Source organism: Vulpes lagopus, chromosome 10, assembly GCF_018345385.1.
Source record: "Vulpes lagopus strain Blue_001 chromosome 10, ASM1834538v1, whole genome shotgun sequence".
Classification (NCBI taxonomy): domain Eukaryota; kingdom Metazoa; phylum Chordata; class Mammalia; order Carnivora; family Canidae; genus Vulpes; species Vulpes lagopus.
In genome coordinates, this window is record NC_054833.1 from 25,141,440 (window position 1) to 25,164,406 (window position 22,967).

Genomic DNA, 22,967 nt, shown 5'->3' on the forward strand with positions numbered 1-22,967 from the left:
CAAACAGGGACATTTTGGACAGTGAAAGGGGCTCTCTTGTTAGGCCGGGATAACAGACCAAAAACAGAGTTGTCTCAAGCAGAGTGGGACATGGGATCAGTTAACTTGACACCTTCTGTAGTCTGAGCGGCCAGTTCCAGGACAACCAGAGCAACCCCTCTAAATACCCTGTCACGGGGGCTGAGACTCCACCGTCCTCCATGAGGACGTTTCTTTGTAGAGACTTCCAGCTCCTTCGTTCTCTGCGGCTTCTGCCTTGTAAAGCCGAGCCCTGTTACAACTGATTTCCTACTAGTTCTCTGTCCTGGCAGAGTGGCCCTAACAAACCCAAGCGCGCACTTGACTGCATACACTTCAAACTTAGGGCTGCAAGTCCCAGGACGGCTTTCAGCCCTGCCTGGAAATCTTACATTTTCTTAGTCATGTGCTTCACAACATCAAGGACACCTTGATGCTGTGGTCACCTTGATGCTGTGATCACCTTGATGCTGTGATGCTCTTCACACCTCCCGTGCCTCCCATCCTCTGTCTTTCCCGACAATCTTTACGCATCTTGTGCTAAGAAGGCAGAAGGAACCAGAAGGGCGCTCTCAGTTTTCCACTTTCCCTCCATCTCCACCACTGCCTCTTCAGGGCAGGCCGCAGACAGTTCTGGCCTAGGCTGCTGCAGGCCCCCTAAGTGGCAGTCTCGTTCCTCTCGCCCCCCGGGCTTCAGCCTCAGCCCTGCGAGATCCTGCAAAGGCGCGCCCCTGGCTAATGCCCTGCGCCGCCGTGGCCCATGGAGGTGCTCCCCGCCTTTGACGTCAGCTGTCACCAGCTCTTGGGACCCTCCAGATGGCAGCCTGGCTGTCTCCGCCACGACCTCCGACGGCCCGTGACCTCGGTGCGGCCCCTGGCCTCCCAGCGCCTGGGGGGCAGCTACACCACCTGCCCGGCGCCGAGCCCGCCGAAACGGGCGAGTGTCATCCTGGGTCCTCCTTGCGTGACCCCGGCCCCTGGGCCCTCGGGCGGCGTCCTCCACGCCCGGCTCCGCTCTGGCTGCGCCCCACAACCCTCGGCCCAGCCCGCCCGCCCCGCAGCCCCGCAGCCCCGCAGCCAGCAGCTCCGCCCTAGCCCCGCCCATAGCCCCGCCCTAGCCCCGCCTCCGGCAGCCCCGCCAGCTCCGGCCCCAGCCAACTGGCCCTCGGCCCCGCCCCAGGCCCCGCCCCGGCCCCGCCCCAGGCCCCGCCCTCGCAGCTCTCCGGCCCCCGGCCCCGCCCCCAGGAAGCCGGCCCCGCCCCTCGCGGGAGGCTGGGCCATCGAGGACTCGGTGCTCGACTACCGGGCGGATCGACGGCGTCGGCGCTCCCGGCGGGCGGAAGTGAGGGCGCGGGCGGGGGGGCGGCGCCCGGGTCCGTCCGCGAGGAGCGCCGGCGCGTTGCGGTGGGGGCGTCGGGGCGGCGGCGGCGCCAGGTACGTGCTGCCTGCGGGCCCCGGCGGCGGGGGCGGGGGCGGGGGCGGGGGCGGCTCCCGGAGGGCGGGGGTGGTGCGCCGCCGCGGGGCCCGCCTCCTGCGCTGCTGCGGGGCCCGGGCCCTGAGCCCGAGGGCGCGGCGCCCTGTGTCCCCCCAGGGCCCGGGCAGCTGCTGGAGGCGGGGGGGCCCGACCCGCCAACGGCCCGGGCACCTGCTGGATCCCGGAGCCCCTCCCCCACCTGCCGCGGGCACCTGCTGGACCCCGGAGCCCCTCCCCCACCCGGGCACCTGCTGGACCCCGGAGCCCCTCCCCCACCCAGGCACCTGCTGGAGGCCCGGAGCCCCCCCCCACCTGCCCTGGGCACCTGCTGGACCCCGGAGCCCCCCCCACCTGCCCTGGGCACCTGCTGGATCCCGGAGCCCCTCCCCCACCTGCCGCGGGCACCTGCTGGACCCCGGATCCTCCCCCCCCCCCGCCCCGGGCACCTGCCGGCCCGGAGCCCTGACCCACTGCCCCTCGAGTACCGGCGGTCGCCGTCCACATCCCCTCGTGCCGCGCAGTCGCTACCGTGCCAGGTGGGAGGATTTATTGGCGGAGAGCGGGCGTGAAGCCGGAGAGCGGGCGTGAAGCCGGAGAGCGGGCGTGAAGCCGGAGAGCGGGCGTGAAGCCGGGTGCTTAGTTGCTTAGATTGCGTCGCGTGCAGGTGCACGGAGCCTCGCCTGGCGCCTCTGTTCGCTGTTCTAAGCGTTTACACTTCCTGCCTGATTCAATCCTCTCAGGAGGTAGCTGCTCTCATATCCCCACTTTACAGATGGGGAAGCGGAGCCCGCAAGGTGACGAAGCTGCTGTGTAGTTCCGCAGCCTCCTGACTCCCTTTGAGACCATCCCCGAGTTTCCAGGCCTGCACAGCCAAGCACGGGGCCATCTCTTACTGAAGCCTGTGACGCCTTACTCGGTATCCTAAGATTTTGTGAATAGCTTTCCAAGAAACAGTTCTTGAAAACCTTGTCCTTAAACGGAAATACACTATTCTTAATTGGTAATTAGGAATTATGATTATGAGAATTATAATTATATGGATCTCAATTATAATTATGAGAAAATTTCTTTTTTTTAAATATTTCTGAGTAAATTTATAAGGAGAATTTTTTTTTTAAAGATGTTATTTATTCATGGGAGATACAGAGAGAGAGGCAGAGACCCAGGCAGAGGGAGAAGCAGGCTCCATGCAGGGAGCCCGATGCAGGACTCGATCCCGGGTCTCCGGGATCACGCCCTGGACCGAAGGCGGCGCAAACTGCTGAGTCCCCCGGGCTGCCCTATAAGGAGAACTTTCAAAAATACTTAAGGATGAGCCACAGCTCAGTTAAATCCTTGGGATGTGCTATGTTGAAAAGCTAGTTCTACCTGAGTTTGTGTGGCTCAGTCTCCTAATATATAATAATATTTTATCTATAAAAGCATATTTTGGCCAGGCTTTGTGTCACTGCCTCTACTAATAAAGAAACTAGAAACCAAAAGTTTCCGGAGGATCATCTGTGGGTTAAAAGTTGTTAACTCAAGGGGTCGTAATAGAGGATGATGTGTGCTTGCTACTCAGATGTTCTCTTCTGTTTACACAGCAGAGAAGCAGAGGATCCCCCAGCGTAATTTGGAATGACTCTTGGAGGTTTCAGAAATTTCTTTTTTTTTTTTCATATCAAACATTTGATTGTACTGAATATAATTTCGGACTATTATTTTTGAAAAGATGATTATTAACCTGCTTAGTTAAATTTTCATTCATTCCTCTAATATTTGCGAGCCTGTTATGTATGAATCTTAATGGGAAATGAAATTGGCATTCAAAAATTTTTGCAGAGGCATTCTTCTAATAAAGGACTTTGGATGATTTCTAGTGTCCTGGCAAGATAAGGCCAGTTTTATAGTTAGTCTTTTAAGTACTTTTCCCACCCATTTTTCGATTTATTCATCTTTACGTAGCCAGGATCCTAGTGCAGCACCTACCGCACTGCAGGAGCATGAACGTTTATTGAGTGGAGCAGTTTTAGGCCAGTGTCCAGTAGAGAGGATTTTGAAATCGACGGGCATGGGAACGAACGTTGATCAGTCTGCTGAGCAGAAGGCTAGGACGGTGCGGAGCGTGTCTACGGATCTCCCGGAGTGCCTGCTGAAACTGCATGGTAGTCGTGTGGTTATTATCACATGGTTCAGTGTATGTTTATGTTAATTTAAAATAATTATTCTCGATACGAACACACAAACTTAAAGTAATTGCAGGGAAATATGACTCCCGAAGCTCTGTGACACCCATAGTCCTCCTTGGCCCTCAGTGTGAAAGTTACGGCGTCGAAGCCACCATTGACTGGTCTGTGAGCTACCACCCACCTGCTATGCAGCTCGGGCTCCGCCTCTGGTCCTCAGTGTCCTCTTTCCTGTAACCACGTTATCTGTAAGAGCTCTTCCCTGGTTTCAACATTTCTAGCTCAGTGATTCCTGCAGCCAGCTAGCACTGTTATATCCATGTGCTGTCCTAGGGGCTATAGCTATTATTGGTATTTGCATAATCTGTCAAAAGGCTAAGTAAGTTCTGGCTGGACGGGGGTTAGCCTTGGTCATTTTTGCGTCTCCCAGTTTTACATATGCCCGGCACATTAGAAATAAAATATTAGGGTAGATTCAGAGGGGCAGTTTTGCGCTCTCGATTGAACAATAGCTAAGATCTTGACTATATATCAAGTGTCCGTACAGCAGGAATTCAGATGGGGGAAGTTTCTGTTGGAGTTGGACAGAGGTCAGTCCTTGATGGGAGGATCTGGCCCTTCGTGGGGAGGGCACAGGAATATCTGGGTGATACACCAAAAACAAAGGCCCACAGGCTGGTAAGTAAGTGCGTTTTGGATTATGGAGTGCCTTGGGGGTAGGGCAGAGGAGTTCGGAACTGATTTTTTTATGCATTCCCCCCCCCCCCCCCAGGAGAACTGTATTAGACTTGCTCAAAAGCTTCATGAGCATTCTTTAACTGGATTCTGTCGGAACGTTTAAGATGACCAGCTGGATGTGGTGCATCCCAGTCTTGATTTCTGGTTTTGATTTTAATCATTCCTTCTACTTACCATTTCCTTTTTAAGTCTGGGAGCCAGTCGTGGAAAAAACAGTGGACACTGGGGTTTAGGAAACGTGGAATGTGGTTAATTAGAGGGGAAGCTGCATAAGGTGGATCCAAGCAGGCCCCTAGTGGTGCCTGGCACCAAGCGGGCGTTCAGTAGTCCTTGTGCAACGACGAACGGGTTCTCCCTTTGCTACTTGCTGGCTGTGCTGCTCTTGGCAAGGTTGGCTCATAGTTTCATCTGTGAGGTTTGATGAAATTTTTGAGGCCTTTCCCACTTGATATTGGCAGGTGTATGATTTTTAACTTACATTGTTTTGTAATTTTACTGAAAGACCAGACTAAAAGTCAGGAATATTTGGTTTTAGTTTAATTTTAATGAAATCCCCATGTGATTGACATGATGTGTATCTGGATAAATGAGAGTCTCAGCAGGAATCAGAATTCATGCCAGATGGTTCACAGAAGGAGGTTTTAATAAAGGGACTACTTGGCGGAGGTGTGGGCGAGGTTAGGTGACAAATAAGGGGTAGTGAGGCCCAGAGAGAAACCGACCAGTGCCAGGAGCAAGAGGACAAACTGCAGCCTGCTGGGAGCTGGGGCCAGAGGCTTCCGGGGGTGGGGGGCAGGACTGCGGCGCCCCCACCCCAAACGAGTCCACTGCCGACTCTCTCTCTCCTTCCAAGCAGATTTCTTAGATAGTTGTTGATACTCCGTTTCTAACTCATCCCACTGCTTTCTGGTTTCAGTACCCATGATTCTGTTGAAGGTCAAGGGCATCCATGACCTCCTTGTTACAAAATCTTGTTCTTATCATTTCCCCAATATAGTGCCTGGGACATAGCAAGTCTTAATAAATATTTGTTTTGACTGAACAAACAATCTGAGGATTCCCCTATTCCAGATTTCAGTTTATCTATGTCTTTAACAAGGAATCCGGCACTGTCCTCTCTTGAGATGCTAGGTGACCAATCTCTGTATAGATCCCAAATCTTCTTGATGACTAAACAAAGATAGAAATCAATTTTATTTGATAATGACTCCTTCAGTATTGGCTATATGATTTTTCTGAAAAACCAAACACCAGGACTTTTTTTTTTTCTGAAAAATTATGTTTTCTAAGATATCAAGAACTAATGTTTTGTTCACCCAATGTAAACCTAATAAACAGGGAATGGTAAGGGACATGAGTACAACTGGCAATAGATGGAATGAATAATGCTATGCTTTTACATGAACTACTCTTCCTTCTTTAATTAAGTAGTGTATCTTCTTTGAAATTGTTGTTTTTGTTTCTGTTTTTGTAGAGTGATAGAAAAGGGGGTGGATTTGCACTGGCCTATTTCATTTTCCGTATGTCATCAATATCTGCTGGCCTGAGTTAGAGAACCAGCCGCCTTTAGGCCTAACAGCTTTTGGCTTTGAGTTGTAGTGAAGGTGGTTGTCCTTTGCCAAAACTTAGCCTGCTAAGACAAGAGATTTTATAGTTTGTGGAAAATAAAAGGAGGATACTTTTAATTAATTATTCATTTTTAAAAAAAGATTTTATTTATTCATGAGAGACACACAGAGAGAGGCAGAGACATAGGCAGAGGGAGAAGCAGGCTCCCTATAGGGAGCCAGATGCAGGACTCGATCTCATGACCCCAGGATCACACCCTGAGCCGAAGGCAGACACTCAACCACTGAGCCACCCAGGCACCCCAAGAAGGAGATTTTCAATTAACTCTTGTAATGAAGATGAAATCCAGTGCTTGTTTTGGATTAGCTGGGTACTCAAGTATTTATGTAATAGATCAGTTATGTGGGAGCTCTGGAGAGCCAAATTGTCAGGCTTATATACTTATATACTATCTTGCTTCCAGCCTTCTTTCTTAGTCCTTTCTGTACATTCCTTCCCTTCTACTCCCAAACATTATATCAGGAGTGAAGGTATTTTTCATATATATATATATATATATATATATATATATACACACATATATGTATATATGTATATATATAAAATAGGTATTTTCCATATATATATGATATTGTAAAGTACCATTTATCATTTGTATTTTTAAAATCATTGGTTTTTTCCCCCCAAATGAATTAAAGCATAAAAACTTATGTCTAAACTTAAAAACATGGTATGTTTAAATTATATTTTGTTTGTGAGTGATGAAGGAAAGAAGAGCTGGGAAAACAGGGATGCTCCATTTATGTATTTGTTCAGTCCGTCCTTTCTGCAGATGTCCCTTCTGAGACCAGTGAGTCTTAGCACAATGTATACCCTACATATCCTTTCAGATTTGTGCATGACTATGTTTTTGTTGATCACGGTTCTGAGATACAGCAGGAGAGAGATGATTAATTTAGAAAGCTGGATGGAAGAGTTCGTGACCGTGTCTCAGACCCGTCCCACCCTGTGCCCTTAGATGGTAAAATGTGTGGCTGTGCTGAGATAACTTGACCTTGACCCTGCACAGGAAAAGTAGAGTCTGAGTTTACAGAAAACTGAAGGAAATAAATTACCATTCTTTAAAACCCTTTTCCAATACCTCTAGGAGGTCCCTCTGGGGTTAGCGCAGCCCAACCCCAAGAGGCAAGTCTGTCTAGGGTAGGTTGAACCTCAGTCAAGGCGGATGTGGTGAATTCTACATTTGGTTCTGTTGCTGGGTGGCCTGAGAGTCTAGTTGAGTGTAAATTTACTGTTGAAATGCTCTAGGCATCTCTGCAATGAGATTTTTCTGGAGTCCTTTGGATCCATGATGGCTCTGGACAGGACAAGGTGCTGCTTAAATGTTAATATGCGCAGAATTGGCTGAAATGTAGGTGGGCTTGGGTTGGGGTCTTGAGATTATGTTTGTGATTTGTTCCTTGGTGATGAGTAGCATGGGGAGGGGTGGAGTTTGGGGGAGGTTCTTTCTTTTCCTTTTTTTTTTTTTTTTGGCTATTATTTTTTATAGAAGACTTTCACTTTTCTGTGGCCTGATCTAGGCAAATAGTGCTTTAACATCAGGCTTTTTCCTTGGCCTATTTGGTGAAGGTTCTCCAAGTCTTAAGTGTTATCAGAAGTTTTGCTACAACAACTCTTGGTCTTCTCCCTTTAGAAGGGAGCTGGGCTGAGCCAAGCCTCTGGGGACTGGACAGAGCAAGATACTGGATTACTTGTTTTTCTCACATTTCTTGGCAGCTACTAAAATCAGCAAAATCCTTCTTTAATAATTAGTAAAAAAAAAAAAAGTAAATAATTGTAAAGCTAGTTTTGTGTTTCCATTTCTGTTTCTTTTTTCCTAATATTACTGCTACTAGTCATTTTTTTAAATGTATTTTTAGCCTGAAGTTATGTAAAAAGCTTTTATTCCACCAGTAAATATTTTGGTACATTAAAGGTTGTGTCACAGTGAAATATGGGAAAATCATAAAAGTAGAATTTTCTGACCTTTGTTGCAGAAGCACTTCATGCTCTGCGCTTCGTTAAAAGAAAAGAGGCAGGTGGGTCAAAGGTAGTAAAATATAAATCTGAGAGAAGATGCATTTACTGTGGCCAAGTTCAAAAGGGCGCGGCCCGTGCTCCCAGGGCTCTGACGGACTCTGGTCTCCCGTTTAGACCTTCCATCCCTTGCGAGTGTGTCTCGGGGTCCGGTGCGGCCTCATCGCTCCGCACGTGGCTGTGCGGTTTCCCGGCACCGTGTCCTGGAGAGACCGTCCTTTGCCCAGCGCGGGGCCTTTCGCGCTCTGTGGGTTACTGGGTGGCGGGAGAGTGGAGGGCGCAGCCCCGGGTTCTCGGTTCTGCCCCACTGACGTGCGTGTGCGTGTGCGTGTGCGTGTGCGTGTGCGTCTGCGTGTGCGTGTGCGTGTGCGTCGGGGCCACACCGGCCTGGTGGCCCTGAAATCCGGGACTGTGCGGCCCCGGCTCTGGCCTTCTTCGTCAGTGTCCCCGGCTGTTCGGGCCTTCGGGCGATCACGGTGTATGTCGGTTCACGGAAAACAGGGAAATGCGCCGCTTCGGTGTCTTGTGCACATTGTGAGGGGAGGCGGCCCTCGTGCTCCTGTGGGGAGCCCGTCCCGGTCCGCGTCCTCCTTGGCCTGTGCTGGGGGCGGTCGGTGGGTGTTGAACGTGGGCTCTGTGCGTCCCTGTGCGAGCCCCCCCCCCCCCCCCCCCCCCGCGGCGACGGGCGACAGCTGGGACCCTGCGTGCGAGCCGGCTCGGCCCCAAGGGCCTGTGTGCTCCGGGTGTGTGGGCCGCGGCGCCCGCCCCCCCGCCGCCGCCCCCACCGCCGCAGCCCGAGCTCCCGCCCCGCCCCGCCCCGGCCCGGCCCCGCCCCGGCCCCAGGCCTTGCTGGGCTCCCAGCGGTGGGCGCTCCCCGGGCCCCCTCCCCCGCCGCTCCCCGCAGCTGCAGGGCTCGCAGCAGCCCCTGGGGGGAGGGGGCTCCTTGGGGCTCCTGGGGCTCCCCCTCCCCCTCCCAGCGGCTCCGGGGCGGGGCCTGCAGCGCTCACTTTGGGCCGGGGAGCGGCGTGTGCACACGGGGACGCTCACGGCAGGGCGCTGCCCGCAGAGGGGCCGGGGCCTGGCCGGGCTCGGGGCGCCGCCTTCCGCCTTCCTCCGCGCAGGCCCGCCCCGCCCCGCCCCCGCCCCGCCCCCGCCGCCCCGCCCCCGCCGCCCCGCCCCCGCCCCCGCCGCCTTGGCCACCGCCGGGCCGCCCGGGACCGCAGGCCGAGGCCCGCCGCCTCCGGAAGTGCTGCTCGCACAGGCGGCACAGGCGGCGCTGGGGCTCGCCACGGCCGTGAGTTTCCACGCTGTCGTCACGTTTAGGCCCGAGTCGCAGTGGATGCGCCCCGCGCCCGCCACCGGGAAGCTGCGGCCCGCCCCGCGCCCTGGCGCCGCTGCAGCCCGGCCAAGGCCGCCTCCGGTCTCCTCTGGTCTTAGATCTCGAGACTCCGGAACCACGTCCTGGCAGTTGCTTTCTCTTTCTCTTCCTTCTGCTTAACCGTATCATTCCCGTGTTTCCTCCCGTGTCCATTTGTGGGGCTTCCCTGCGCTGAAACGATGACCGGACACTCAAGATTTCAGCAGCAGGACCCGCCGGCTGACCCCGCAGCCCGCCACCGGCCTCTGCCCCCCCCGGGTGTCACTGACCCACCGTGGCGTCCGCGTCTACCTACCCTGCACCTTATGTGAGCCTGTGCGCAGGGTCGGTCGCTGTGTCGGACCCGACGACGGAGGCTTCCACGGACAGCACTGTGGGCCGAAGGGCACGGCCAAATGGACGTCGCAAACGGGACGGACCTGCCCCAGAGACTCCGAGAAATGTCCCGGGCCTGTGCTCGGTAGAGATGCGGTGTGCGCTGTGGGCCGGTCACCCAGGCCTTCCGCAGCCGGCAGCCACCGACTCCAGCCGGTCGCAGTTGGCCACGGTCATTGCTGAGGGCTTCTGAGATTTGATGTAGGACTCTGAAAGGATGGATCTTGACTGGACCAGATCCCTCCAGCCTTTGCTTTGATCAGGCTGAATCCTCCAGGAATGAACGATGGACAGGAAAAAGAGTAGGATTTTGCTCTGTGTAACTGAAGTGGCAATTGGCCTCAACAGCAGTTGATGCCCTTTCAAGGGCAGAGAAACTGTCTGTCGAGCTACAGCCCTTTGCAGCATTTTAAAAACAGCATTTTTAAATGCGTATTTGTTGAATACAAGTTCATCTTTAAATCTAAGACAAGAATTCTCTTCACTTAGACTTTTCATTGTTTAGAATCAAAAAGTGAAACCTTTTTTCACATTTTCATTTCTCTCTTTCTTCTTTTTTTTTAAGATTTTATTTATTCATGAGAGATAGAGAGAGAGAGAGAGGCAGAGACACAGGCTGAGGGAGAAGCAGGCTCTGTGCAGGGAGCCTGACGCAGGACTCAGTCCCCAGACTCCGGGATCACTCCCTGGGCCCAAGGCAGCGCTAAACCACTGAGCCACCCGGGCTGCCCCTGCTCTTCTTTCTTATGTACGGATTTTGACAATTGAAAAGTCAAACTTAAGTCAGTTTTGGCTTGGTTTTCACAGAAATGAAAGATGGTTGAAAAATATGTATTTTGGGGCACATGGGTGGCTCAGTGGTTGAGCCTCTGCCTTTGGCTCAGGTCCTGATCCTGGGGTCTTGGGATCGAGTTCCGCATTGAGCTCCCTGCCTGCTTCTCCCACTGCCTGTGTCTCTGCCTCTGTCTGTGTCTCTCATGAATAAATAAACGAAACCATTAAAAAAAAAATTTAAAAAAAGTGTTTTTCTAGGGCAAAGAATTATGAAAGGTACAAGTGCTCGCTTTGGCAGTACATACACTAAAATATGAAAGCTGCAACAAATCCTGATAGACATTTAAAATATTTTTTGGAAAAGGATACATATTAAAGATCTGACCCTACATATTAAAACTTTTGATTTTCAGGCAATTCTTTATGGAAGAGGTTAGTATCAAGCTTTTCACCTCTGGGGCCTTACAATTAGAGACCATATTTGAACTTGACTTACTGTCACCCAGAGGAGACCCATAGAAGAGTTATTCTGCTCAGATCTTTGTGGTTAATTTGGGTTCCTCTGATTATTTTCTGTGGCATCAACAAATGACTTGTCTTTATAATTAGCACTTTGTAGAGTATTAACAGGAGCTGTCACAGGTTGAGTAAACTTTTAGGTTATTGTTAGAAGACTCAATTTCTATGATAGTTTTTGGTGATTACTACTGTAGCATGGATTTATTGGTTTATATTTGATCTTAGTCTAAAGGCTAACAAACAGATTTACTGGTTTGAAAACATGGTACAGATTGAAGGAATGGTGTTTATCCTGCAGGGGAACAGATCAAGCTGGCTTCCCTCTCGAAGACCACATCTCAGTGGTTTTTCATAGCTGGGATTCCACATGGCCTGAGGTTTGCTGCTGTCATTGAAGAGCCAAAAGAAGAGAATTGCCAGTAAGCCCATGTTGTTCCCAGGTCTGTTCAGCCCAGCTACTGTGTTCCTGAGTGTCTGCTTTGTTCTGAGACTAGGCTAGGTCCTAGGAGTAGAGAAAAGAATGTGATGTAGCCCTAGCCAAGCCCATCAAGGACAGTTCTTAATCAGGGACCTTGGTACAGTCATTCTTTTTGCTTTTTTTTTTTTTTTTTTAAGTACAAGATACTGCATATTATCCCTTTCCTAACCTTTCCTAAGAAAATCAATGTATAAGTGAAGTGAGCAGGTCTAGAATCGCCAAGAGGAAACGTTCTGTGGTCAGTATTCCTAAGGAAGCTGTGTATTGCCTTGGAGCCCCATCCCTAAGGGCTACTCCATACCATGCTCTGGAATTGGCCTTTCTGCGCCCAAGGCCTTATTGCATCTCTAAAAGCCTCGTATACATGCTCAGTGCCACAGGGAAAGCAATATAATAGCGTATAAAATGTGATTTCCCTGATCCCTCTACCCTCTCTAGTCTCATTCGCCCAATAATGCTAACCTCTGGTGCCTATCCACCTCAGACCTTCTCCATACTCATACAAGCACGCATACTTGTACGAAAGTAGGCTTTATCTATCTTCCTTTCCATTCCTTCCCTCTTTCTTTCTTTCTTTCTTCCTCCCTTCCCTTCCCTTCCTTCTTTCCTACTTTCTTTTTTTCCTTCCTTCCTTCCTTCCTTCCTTCCTTCCAGCATTGGTTAGGTCAAGATTCTAACATCTCAACTGTAACAATGTGGAGGAGCAGAGGGAGAGAGAGAATCTTAAGCAGGCTCCATGCTGGGCGTGAACTTGGGTTCGATCCCATGACCTTGAGATCATGACCTGGGCCTAAATTAAGAGTTGGAAGTCTAACGGATGGAGCCACCCTGGCGCTCCTCCACTGTAACAGTTTTTGAGACAACATAGGAAAAATGAATTGGGGTTGGGTACAGAGTCCATTGTAGAGATACAAACTAAAATATTTCTGGATGAAATGATATGTCTGGGGTTCGTTTTAAAATACTCCTTTGAAAACAACATAAAAGTGTTTTGGGAACATGGAGGTTCATTATGCTAGTTTCTTTTACGCATATTTAAAATTTTCATAATAATAGGTAAAAAGAAAAAAATCATGAATTAGGTTAGCATAGAGCTAAGACCTGGTTTTGAGTCAACTTTGTGACTTACCAGCTGTGACTTTGGACTAACGTTTAATCGTTGCTGATTCTATCACTATTAATAAAACCATTTAGCATTTTAGAATATTTACTTCTAGAAACTTTTTCTGTATATTTTAAAATCATAGATAAAAATTATATATTTATAAATATATAACATATTTTAAAAAGAATTGTATATATAGATATATATATATGTATTTTTATTGAAGTTTGATACGCCAACATATAGTATAACACCCGGTGCTCATCCCCTCAAGTGCCCTCCTCAGTGCCCGTCAGAATTGTATAGTTTTATTTGCAGAAGCTGAAAGTGTTCATATAAATACCCAGGTGAGAGTGTGGATTTTCACTGGATTTATTACATGAAACAAGAGCCTGTCACTTCTTGACAGATTTGGAGGCCTTTTCTTAGCCTAAGATGTATTTTCAATGGAGCTGATAGTTTTTGAGCAACAGCCAGCTGAGGTGGTCAACCTAGTTTTCCCTGAATCTTGATGTTTAGGTTGTCCTTGGCCTTGAGGGAAGGAGTGATGGTGATGTTAGTTTGGGGTTGTGCTGGAGGGTGGCAGCTGCCAAATATGGTCCAGACCATAGTCCTCCAGGTTTGGACCTCAGTCACCTTTTTAATAGAAGCTCTCTGTGCTAGAGTGATGTCCCTTGGGTCGATTTTCCCTTTCTTCACAATAGCCTCTTGTCCAGGAAAGGTCACTTGATAAGCAGGCTGAAATTTTTTAAGCATTTGATCAAGAGACCATACCATGGAAGGTTTGTAATATATTATATACATGTGCATACACAAAATGATTTTAAAATGTTCAGAAAAAGTTCTTGGAGGTAAGTATTCCAGAATGTTAAATGGTTCCTAAATATATATAGATTTATGTATTTACATATATACATGTTTATGTCTCTTTAAAAATTAGTTTGTTATAAATAATCTCTTGCTCTGGCATACTTTCAAAATATTTCACTTGCTGCATAATATTTCTTTGGGTGGACCTTCACATTTTAGTTACATTATTTTTTTAGTTTTTTGGGATGTTTCTATTTTTTCCACTTTGTGATAATAAATCATCACAATTATGGAAATCTTTAAGCCTAATAACAGTCTCCATGGTTTAGATTATTTTATCCATTGGTCACCTTTTAAGAATATGTTTTAAGTCTCAACAAAATATTAGCAAACTACATTCAGCAATACATTAAAAGGATCATTAACCATGATCAAGTGGGATTTATTCCTGGATGCAAGGATAGCTCAGTATTCCCAAATCAATCAATGTGCAACCCCACATTAACAAAGTGAAGGATAAAAAGATTTTATTTATCTAAATAGATACAAAAAAAAAAAAGCATTTGACAAAATTCAACATCTGTTCATGATAAAAACTCAAAGTGGGATTAAAGGGAACATACCTCAATATAATAAAGTCCTTATATGACAGTCTCATAGCTCACATTGTACTCAATGGTGAAAAACTGAGAGCTTTTCCCCTAAGATCAGGAATGAGACAAGGATGTCCATCTCACCACTCTTATTCAACACAGTACTGGAAGTCTTAGTCACACCAGTCAGACAAGAAAAAGAAATAAAAGGCATCCAGATTGCTAAGGAAGGAGTTAAACTGTCAGTATTTGCTGATGATATACTGTGTGTATGTATATATACATATATATGTATATATATATACGCACACACACACACACAATGGAGAAAAGAGAATCTCTTCAATAAGTGGTGCTGGACTGCTTTATTAGACCATATGCAAGGATAAATTTAAAATGGATTAAAGACCTAAGTGTGAGACCTGAAACTATAAAACTCCTAGAAGAAAACATAGTAATCTCTTGACATTGGCCTTAGAAACATTTTTTATATGTGTCTTCTCAGGCAAGGGAAAAAAAGGACAAAAAATAAACTACTGGGAGTACATCAAATATAAAGCTCATGCACAGTAAAGGAAACGTTCAACAAAGTGAAACGGCAACTTCATGGGAGAAGGTATTTGCAAATAATAAGGGTTTAATTTCTAAAATATATAAAGAACTAATATAACTCAACACCAAAAACCCAATTAATCCAATTAAAAAATGAGCAGAGGACCCGAATAGACATTTTTCCAAAGAAGACCTGCATATGTCCAGCAGGCTCATGAAACTGTGTTCAACATCACAAATTGTCAGGTAAATACAAATCAAAACTGCAGAGATAGTACCTTTCACCTCTGAGAATGACTGAAATAAAAAAGATAAGTACTGGTGAGAATGTGGAGGAAAAAGGAACGCTTGTGCACTGTTTATAGAAATGTAAATTGGTACAGCAATTGTGGAAAACAGTATGGAGGTTCTTAAAAAAATAGAAATACAAAAAAAAAAAATAGGAATACCGTATGATCCAGTAATTCCACTGCTGGGTGTTTAGCCCAAAGAAAATGAAAACACTAATCTGAGAAGATATTTGCACCAATATGTTTATTGCACTATTGTTTACAATAGCCAAGATCTGCAAACAGCCTAAATGTCCACCTTTGGATGAATGGATAAAGAAGTGAGGGAAGGATGGGTAAGCCAGTGAAGGGGGAGGGAAAGGTACAGAATTCTAGTTGTGGGATGAAGAAGTCACAGCACGACTGGTGCAGCGTAGGGAGTATAGTCAATGGTATTGTAATAGTGTTGTCCGGCAAAGATGCTAGCTGATCCTGTGGTGATTATAGCAGAAGGGGTGGAGTTGTTCAATCCGTATGTTGGAAAAAAAGAGATTATGTTCCAAGTCAAAAGATAGAAGCATTTGTAAGACTTTGACATATTTTGCCAAAATGTTTTCCAATGGTTTATATTAGAATGTTCATATTTATGTTGGAATGGTTTATATTGCTGCCTACAGTGCATCGGAGCACTACACACTGAGTGGAAAATCATGATTGTCTTAAATATTTTTCATCAGTCTAACAATGGAATCTCTTGTAATTTGCATTTCTGTGAGGTTGAATTTTTTCCTTTTTTTCCATATATTTATTGGTTGCATTTTCTCTATTGTGAATTTTCTGCTTATACCTTTACTTTCTTTTTTTTGTCTTAATGTTTTCATATAGGGTTTGTGAGACGTGTTTATGATAAAGCTGTTCATGTTTTATTTTGAATATTTCCCCTAATTGTTTGGCTTTTAAATTTGGTCGTTGCATTTATTAACCTATAGACGGTGTCCATTTATTAACCTATAGATGTGTTCACGGTTGGGATTCTCCCGTCAGGTCCAAACTGGGTCTTGCCATGCCCAAAGCTGTAATACACGTTTACTTTTATGTTGTTTCTAGGTATGTTGGCTTAATCAAACTTATCTTTGACTCTTTAAATAACTAGGAATTCTTTAACTCTATAGATGTTTGAAGTAATGTAGGCAAGAAAATTATGCTTTGGACTATGACTATTTTGGGGATTGGAATTAACATATTAAAAATAAATAAGAAAATAAAGTAATTGTTTAGAATATTAAGCTTGGTATTTGGCTCTACTGAGTATAGTACGGAATTTTTTCATTGGATTGTGAGGTATAGTACGGTGGCTTTAGAGAAGTAGTTTCCCCATTTGCTGTGAGGTTGATACCCCCTGGTTCTTGAGACTTAATCATTGTTAACAATTGCAATAATTTATTCAGCCCTCTCCATCTTGCTTCTTGGGTCTTTTTTACCCAAAATATGTGGCATGAATCTCATAATTTTTTCTTTTCTCTGTTAGCAATATCTTCTGTCTTAAAATAAATTAAGGTCATCTTCCTGTAAAGTTTCACATCCTGTCTCCAACATGGCAACACAGTTGACTCAGCTCCCAAATTCACTTAAAGTTGGTTTTTTACATGTTCAGGGAAGCAATACTTTTATAATGGGCTTTAAAGTTTGCAGAGATTTTTAACATACTTGGTTTCATTTAATATTCTTGGTGTACCCGTGAAGTTAGCTATTATTCCCATTTTATAGATGAGAAAACTAAGAGTTTAAAGGGAACTGACTAAATTTTATAGTTAGGATTTGAATATTTGTCTTATGAATTCTATTAAGTGGTTTTCTACTGATTTTATATCTTTCCCAGGTGAACAGATTGGTTTGTCTGGCTAAAGGGTGGTCTAGTGATACCAGTGTTCTTTATCCCATAGAAGTCAGTGGACTTTGTATTGATGAAGGCTGTTGGTGATGTCCTTGGTCCCAGTCAGCATCTCTTAGTGCATGTCCATGGCCACACTGCAGAGCTGGGCTGGAAGGTCAGCTGGTCAGCACTTTTGAAACCATTCCTTTTTGGTGCCTTTTCCTTTTTTTTTTTCCTTTTCCTTTCCTTCTTTCAAGTATGTTCCATACTGGGAGCTTGAACTCATGACCCTGAGATCAAGACCTGAGCCGATTGCAAGAGTCAGATGCTTAACTAACCTGAGCCACCCAGGTGCCCTGGCCCCATTTTCATATATGAAGGATATCTGTGTGTGTGTGTGTGTGTGTGTGTGTGTGTGTGTGCGCGCGCGCGCGCGCGCGATTGCAGCCACAGTCACTATAACCTCATTGCCTAGGTGTGACACTGGCTTTTTCAGTTATCAGTTGTTGGGTGTTGGACAAAGTATTAATGAGGTATCCTTACAGGGGAGTTGTGAGGATTAAAAGTTCTCACATGGAAAGAACATAATAAACGTTCAATAGTTATAACTGTTGCTACTATTATTAGTTGATGTTTGCTTATTACATAAGACGTGTTCATTAACGGCCAGCTACATCCTTTACCGATGTTTTGTGTTGTTTCCTATATTGTAAAATGCCTTAAGCAAAGACAAGATGTTACTAATGTCCCAAATGAAGGGATACTTGTTCTTACACACCTCATATGCTAACTGTCCATTACACATGAGAACTTCAACCCACTAATTAAATAGTCAAGATCCTCATAAGGTGTAATGTGGGAAATCCAGAACCTTTCCTCCTCAGGGTCCGCAGGAGAACTGTCCTCCAAAGAGGCAGTTTGGTGAGGAAGCAGTGGGTGATACAGCACCCGTCTTCATGGACTCTGCAGGAGTCAGAAGTCAGTAGCAGTAGCGCTGGATTCTCCTGTCACTAATCTGTCATGGATAAAGGTCATAAAAGCATTACTGGCCAGATTCCCTCAAAGCACTTGGAGTTAACGAATTTCTAAATATCTGTTTCTGTCTTCAGTGAGCCTGAGACTCTTTTGTGAAAAGGGAGGATTGGCATTTACTCCTAGTGGCCCAAAAAAGATTGAAAAAGGACTGTTTTAAATGTAGATTTTATTATTATTCAGGAATGGTAAGGCCAACAGTAAGAGAAAAGGTAGCTCCTGAAAACACAAAAGCCAGGGGTGCCTGGCAGCAGTCATTTAAGCATCCACTCTTGACTAAGCTCAAGTCTTATTCAAACTCATTCCTGAGTTTGAGCCCTGCTTTGGGCTCCACACTGGGCATAGAACCTACATCACAGTCCGCAGGAGGAGAGGCATACCATGCTGGGCAGGGCAGGGGGAGCCAGGGTTGAGGAAAGTACTAGAGTTGGTCAGAAGGCAGAAGGTGTAGGGATGGGCCAGAGCCTTTATTGTGGTTTTCTCGGAAAGAATAGGCGAGCAGGATAGGCAAGCTGAGCTGGGTTAGGATTGGCTTGACCTTGGCAGGCTTTGGCTATGCAGGTGTCCTTAGTTGGAATGTTGTCCTGGACGGCAGGAGCCCCGGGCAGGTGGCTGTGGACCCCGGATGGGTTCATTCGCATATATATATTTTTTAAGATTTTGTTTGTTTATTCATGAGACACACACACACACACACACACACACACACACAGAGAGAGAGAGAGAGAGAGAGAGAGGCAGAGACACAGGCAGAGGGAGAAGCAGGCTCCATGGAGGGAGCCCGATGTGGGACTCGATCCTGGACTCCAGGATCACACCCCGGCTGAAGGCAGGCGCTAAACCAGGAGCCACCCGGGGATCCCCTCATTTCCGTATTAAAGGCATGCTCCTGGCTAGTGGTTTGCTGTCTCCAGGAATTAGTTAACACAGAGGAGCAGTTCCTTTCCTGGTCTGCAAGGCTCCAAGATGTCAAAGCTTCATAAAATACGGAAAATAAAACATGATTAATACATGGACCAGGACTTTGTATCACAGCTTCAGGATTTAGTAGCAGAGGAGAGCAAAGATCAGTAGAGCAGTGATTCTTATCACCCATGAGAAGAGGCATAAATTTGACCTAGAAAAGAAAAAGAGGCATAAATTTGACCTAGAAAAAGAGAGCATTTGATATCTAATCTCCTACTCTTCCCAGTTATTTTTGAAGTTATTTTGGAGATATTCTTTCTTCTGTTTACCACAGTCCAAACTCATTTTCACTCTTAGGCTTTGAAAAGTGTTCACAGTCCACATTTTGTACAAGATTATTTTTTCACAGGGTGTGTGAACTGTTCAGAGGAAAATGGCCCAGAGGCTAAATAAATGAAAGAATAAATAAATCACGTCAAAGGCTAAACAAATTCCATATATATATATATTTATACCAAATTATATGAAGAAAAGAAGCACTCATGTTAGCAGTTCTTGTCATTCAGTTAGAATCACCTGTTCTGTAATTATTGTGGCAATTTAAAAAATCCTCATTTTGATCTTAGTTATCTTTTTAGGTATAATGGCTTAAATTTGGCTAATTGCAAGTGAGTTATGACCAATTTGGCATTTTTGCATGCTTTCTAGTTTGGAGTTTGGTAGTTCTATTAATCTTTGAACCTGGCACAGCAGTATAAAATTTGATTAGAAAAAATGAAAGTTCTGGGTGCCTGGCTGGCTCATTTGAAAGAGCATGTGACTTTTGATCTTGGGATCATGAGTTTGAGCCCCACACTGGTGTAGAGATTACTAAAACAAAACAAAACAAAACAGAACTTTAAAAAAAAAAAAGAAACAATGATCATTCGGTTTCCTATTTTTGGATCAAGGAGGTAGCAGGTAACCACTTTTGTATACTTTTTGGTCTTTATTTGTCATCAGCACTTGTCTGGAACCTACAGGACTACCACAGATATCAAAGTGAAAACCTGTGGGGATCCTTGGGTGGCTCAGTGGTTTGGCGCCTGCCTTTGGCCCAGGGCGTGATCCTGGAGTCCTGGGATCGAGTCCCGCATCGGGCTCCCGGCATGGAGCCTGCTTCTCCCTCCTCCTGTGTCTCTGCCTCTCTCTCTCTCTCTCTCTCTCTAATAAATCTAGAAAAAAAAATCTTGAAAACCTGTCACAGTAAGTCTTCTCTATAAGTTGGTTTGTTAGTATTTTAGTAGATAGGGATCCAGAAAGGGAGAGTCAGAATAAATAGGGATTAGAGCCCAGGGATGTGGGATGATCAGCAGTCAGGGCTTCTTCCTGAGGCCCAGGTAAGTGTAAGTAAGACACAATGTTAAGGAAGATGGTGGTAGTGAGCTTGGGAGTTTGAGGGGTGGGAGGAGCGGGAGTCTTGTCAGGGACATGCTGAGATCCAGGGCTCACTGTCGCTCTTCCAGAGTGATGCAGAGGCTCGGGAAGAGGGGTCTTATCCTGCGTACCCAGATCTCTGGCCCCGTTCTAATCCCTGGAGCAGTGGGCCTAAACGGGGGTGACCCTCTCGCTTCCCTGAGGACGTTTGGCATTGTCTGGAGATACCTTTCAATCATTGTAGTTGTTGGTGTGCTGCTGGTATGTAGTGCAGAGAGGCCAGATACGGTATTCAGCATCCTGCTGTGTACAGGGCATCCCTCACTACAAAGAACGGCCTGTCCGGGCTGTGACCAGTGCCACAGTTAAGAAATCCTGCCTGGAGGATCACAAGAAACTGGGTGTTTTTGACCTGACAGAGATGTGGCGGGCAGCTAGGGCACATGGAGCACCTGGACACCCTTCTGACTTCTGTTATGGAGGAATGCTCAAGAAGTGGGGTGAGCAGAAACTGGCAGAGGAGTAGAATTGGACAGAGTGACTGTCCTCCAGGAGCAGTGCTGTAGATCAGAAGCAACAGATTAGAAAGACAGGAAATAGATTTGTCAGAGACTGGCACCCTGATTTTAATAATTAGTGAGAGTCTGACGTCAGTTGAGATGACTATAAAAAGCAAGCTCATAAAACATTGCAGCCTGAAGCAATAACCCGGGAACATGTACAAAGCAGCCTGTAATGATCATGATAATGGCTGAGAATGATTTTTTAAGTTAAATTATGTTCCGTATGGTATTATAAGACAAATTTAGACAAGGTTAGAAAGATTGCTGCCAAAATCGTTACAAGTCATACATATATTTCCATCACGGAAGTGAGGTTACAGCAAGCTTGCTCCATGATTGGAGAGATCCGAGCAAACAGGATCACTGCTCAACCAGAGCAGAAGTCCCGGAGCAGATGTCTCTGCGGAACCAGTACCAGTGGCTTTAATCGACACATCCTGTCCATTGTGCAACAACACGTTACAGGACACAGTTTGGAGAAACAAAGCAAGCATCAGAGCAGAGCAAGCAGAAGATGTGCTGGGGATGTTGGAATTACTGAGCCAGGAATTTGGCATAACTGTCAGTTATATGCTAAGGGCTGTAGTTGTTAAAAGTGGACCACGTGCAAGAGCAGATGAGAAATGTAAGCAGAGAGAAACTTTAAGAAAGTGTTGAGACGAATTAGAAATAAAACGTGCTGGGAGATTCCTGGGTGGTGCAGCGATTTGGCGCCTGCCTTTGGCCCAGGGCGCGATCCTGGAGACCCGATCGAATCCCACGTCGGGCTCCCGGTGCATGGAGCCTGCTTCTCCCTCTGCCTGTGTCTCTGCCTCTCCTTCTCTCTCTCTCTCTGTGTGTGACCATCATAAATAATAAATAAAAAAATTTTTTTTAAAAAGAAATAAAACGTGCTGAAACAAACAATCCCTTTGGTGGCTTATCAGTAGACGGAGTATCGCTGAGCAAAGAGGCACTGAGCCTAGAAGAAGTGTCAGTGACTGAAATGCAGAGAAAAAAACTGAGGAAAATAGAGTCACTAAGACGTGGGGCGGTTACAAAAGGTACGATACGCATAGTGCAAACATCAGGAGGAGAGAAAGGAACAGGAAACGTATTTGAAGTAACAGCTGAGAGTTTTCTGAACTTAATGATCACAGGTCAGGAAACTCAGTGTAGTAAGCGGACAAATAACGAAAGATCTACACTTAGACACATATTCAAACTGCAGACAAGTCAGGGAGAGAGAAGTCGGGAAGGAGGCCAGGGGTGGGGGTGGGGGTGGGGGTGGGGGCGGGGCGGGAGGGTAAGACGCAGCCCGCGAGCTCGGAGAGTGCTCTGGCAGGACCTGTGGGAGACCAAACCAAACTATGGTTCTGTTCAAACTACAGAAAATTCAAAGTAGCCTTGAGGTGGACCAGAGGAGACACGGTGTGGGACAGCAAGGGTAAGAGGACGTGGGGTCTCCTCTCACACAGCACACGAGCAGGAAGAGCAAGAGGGCGCGGCGTCCCGTGCTGGAGGGACCCGCCAGCGTGGAGCTCTGTAGGCGCAGCTCATCGACCATCCTAAGGGGGGAATGTGCCTCCGGTCAGCCTGTTCCACCCGAAGCATGAAGAGAGGCTCCTCCGGAAGGTGATGACGTCCGAGGCCGGCGTCCGCCCAGAGGAGCCTTAGGGGTTGGAGAGGGAGGCGCAGCCCAGGTGCCTTGTTCGTGGCTGAGCTGGCATTGACCCGACGGCCTGTTCAGTGACGGGAGCGGCGCGGTCGGGGACTGCCGCCAAGGGGGTGGCGGGGACGGACGGCGGCGTCCTGGGGCCCGGGGAGCCCGGGAGCGTGTGGGGCCCCCGCGCTGCGACCGGGCCGGGAGCAGGGTCAGCCGGGTCAGCCGGGAGCTGGGTCAGCCAGGAGCCGGGTCAGCCAGGTCAGCCGGGTCAGCCAGGTCAGCCAGGTCAGCCGGGTCAGCCAGGTCAGCCAGGAGCTGGGTCAGCCAGGTCAGCCAGGGGCCGGGTCAGCCGGGTCAGCCAGGTCAGCCAGGAGCCGGGTCAGCCGGGTCAGCCAGGTCAGCGGGGCGGGTCAGCAGGTCACGGCTGGTCAGCCTGGGTCGCCAGGTAGCCGGGAGCCGGGGGCCAGCCGGGTCAGCCAGGAGCCGGGTAGCAGGGTCAGCCGGGTCAGCCGCCGGGGCCGAGTCAGCCGGGAGCTGGGTCAGCTGGGTCAGCCGGGTCAGCCAGGTCAGCCGGGTCAGCCAGGTCAGCCAGGTCAGCCGGGTCAGCCGGGTCAGCCAGTCAGCCAGGTCAGCCGGGTG

At 47.4% G+C, this 22,967-nt stretch overlaps 2 protein-coding genes across 5 annotated transcripts in view; one reads left to right on the forward strand and one right to left on the reverse strand.

The window, feature by feature from the left end:
* The first annotated feature begins 1,323 nt into the window (after window positions 1–1,323).
* EXOC2 (exocyst complex component 2) overlaps window positions 1,324–22,967 on the forward strand; it is a 215,243-nt gene continuing 193,599 nt past the window's right edge. Inside the window, exons 1-2 of one of the 4 annotated variants that reach the window (XM_041769949.1) lie at window positions 1,377–1,452; window positions 2,265–2,408. The gene's annotated coding sequence lies outside the window, so the exon portion shown is untranslated. Of the gene's footprint in view, window positions 1,453–2,264; window positions 2,409–11,384; window positions 11,506–22,967 lie in introns of those variants that run through there. The other 3 variants (XM_041769950.1, XM_041769948.1, XM_041769951.1) reach the window with 3 other exon arrangements.
* On the reverse strand, window positions 6,645–9,850 carry LOC121499394 (myosin heavy chain IB-like). The gene is made up of 2 exons (XM_041769953.1): window positions 9,714–9,850; window positions 6,645–9,589 (listed from the first exon to the last, which is right to left on the reverse strand). The coding sequence occupies exon 2, from the start codon at window positions 9,569–9,571 to the stop codon at window positions 9,044–9,046; it is 528 nt and encodes a 175-aa protein (XP_041625887.1). The 5' UTR covers window positions 9,572–9,589; window positions 9,714–9,850; the 3' UTR covers window positions 6,645–9,043.

Coding starts and splice junctions, on each gene's coding strand:
- LOC121499394 (XM_041769953.1), bottom strand. CDS start 9,571: ATGGACACGGGAGGAAACACGGGAATGATACGGTTAAGCAGAAGGAAG.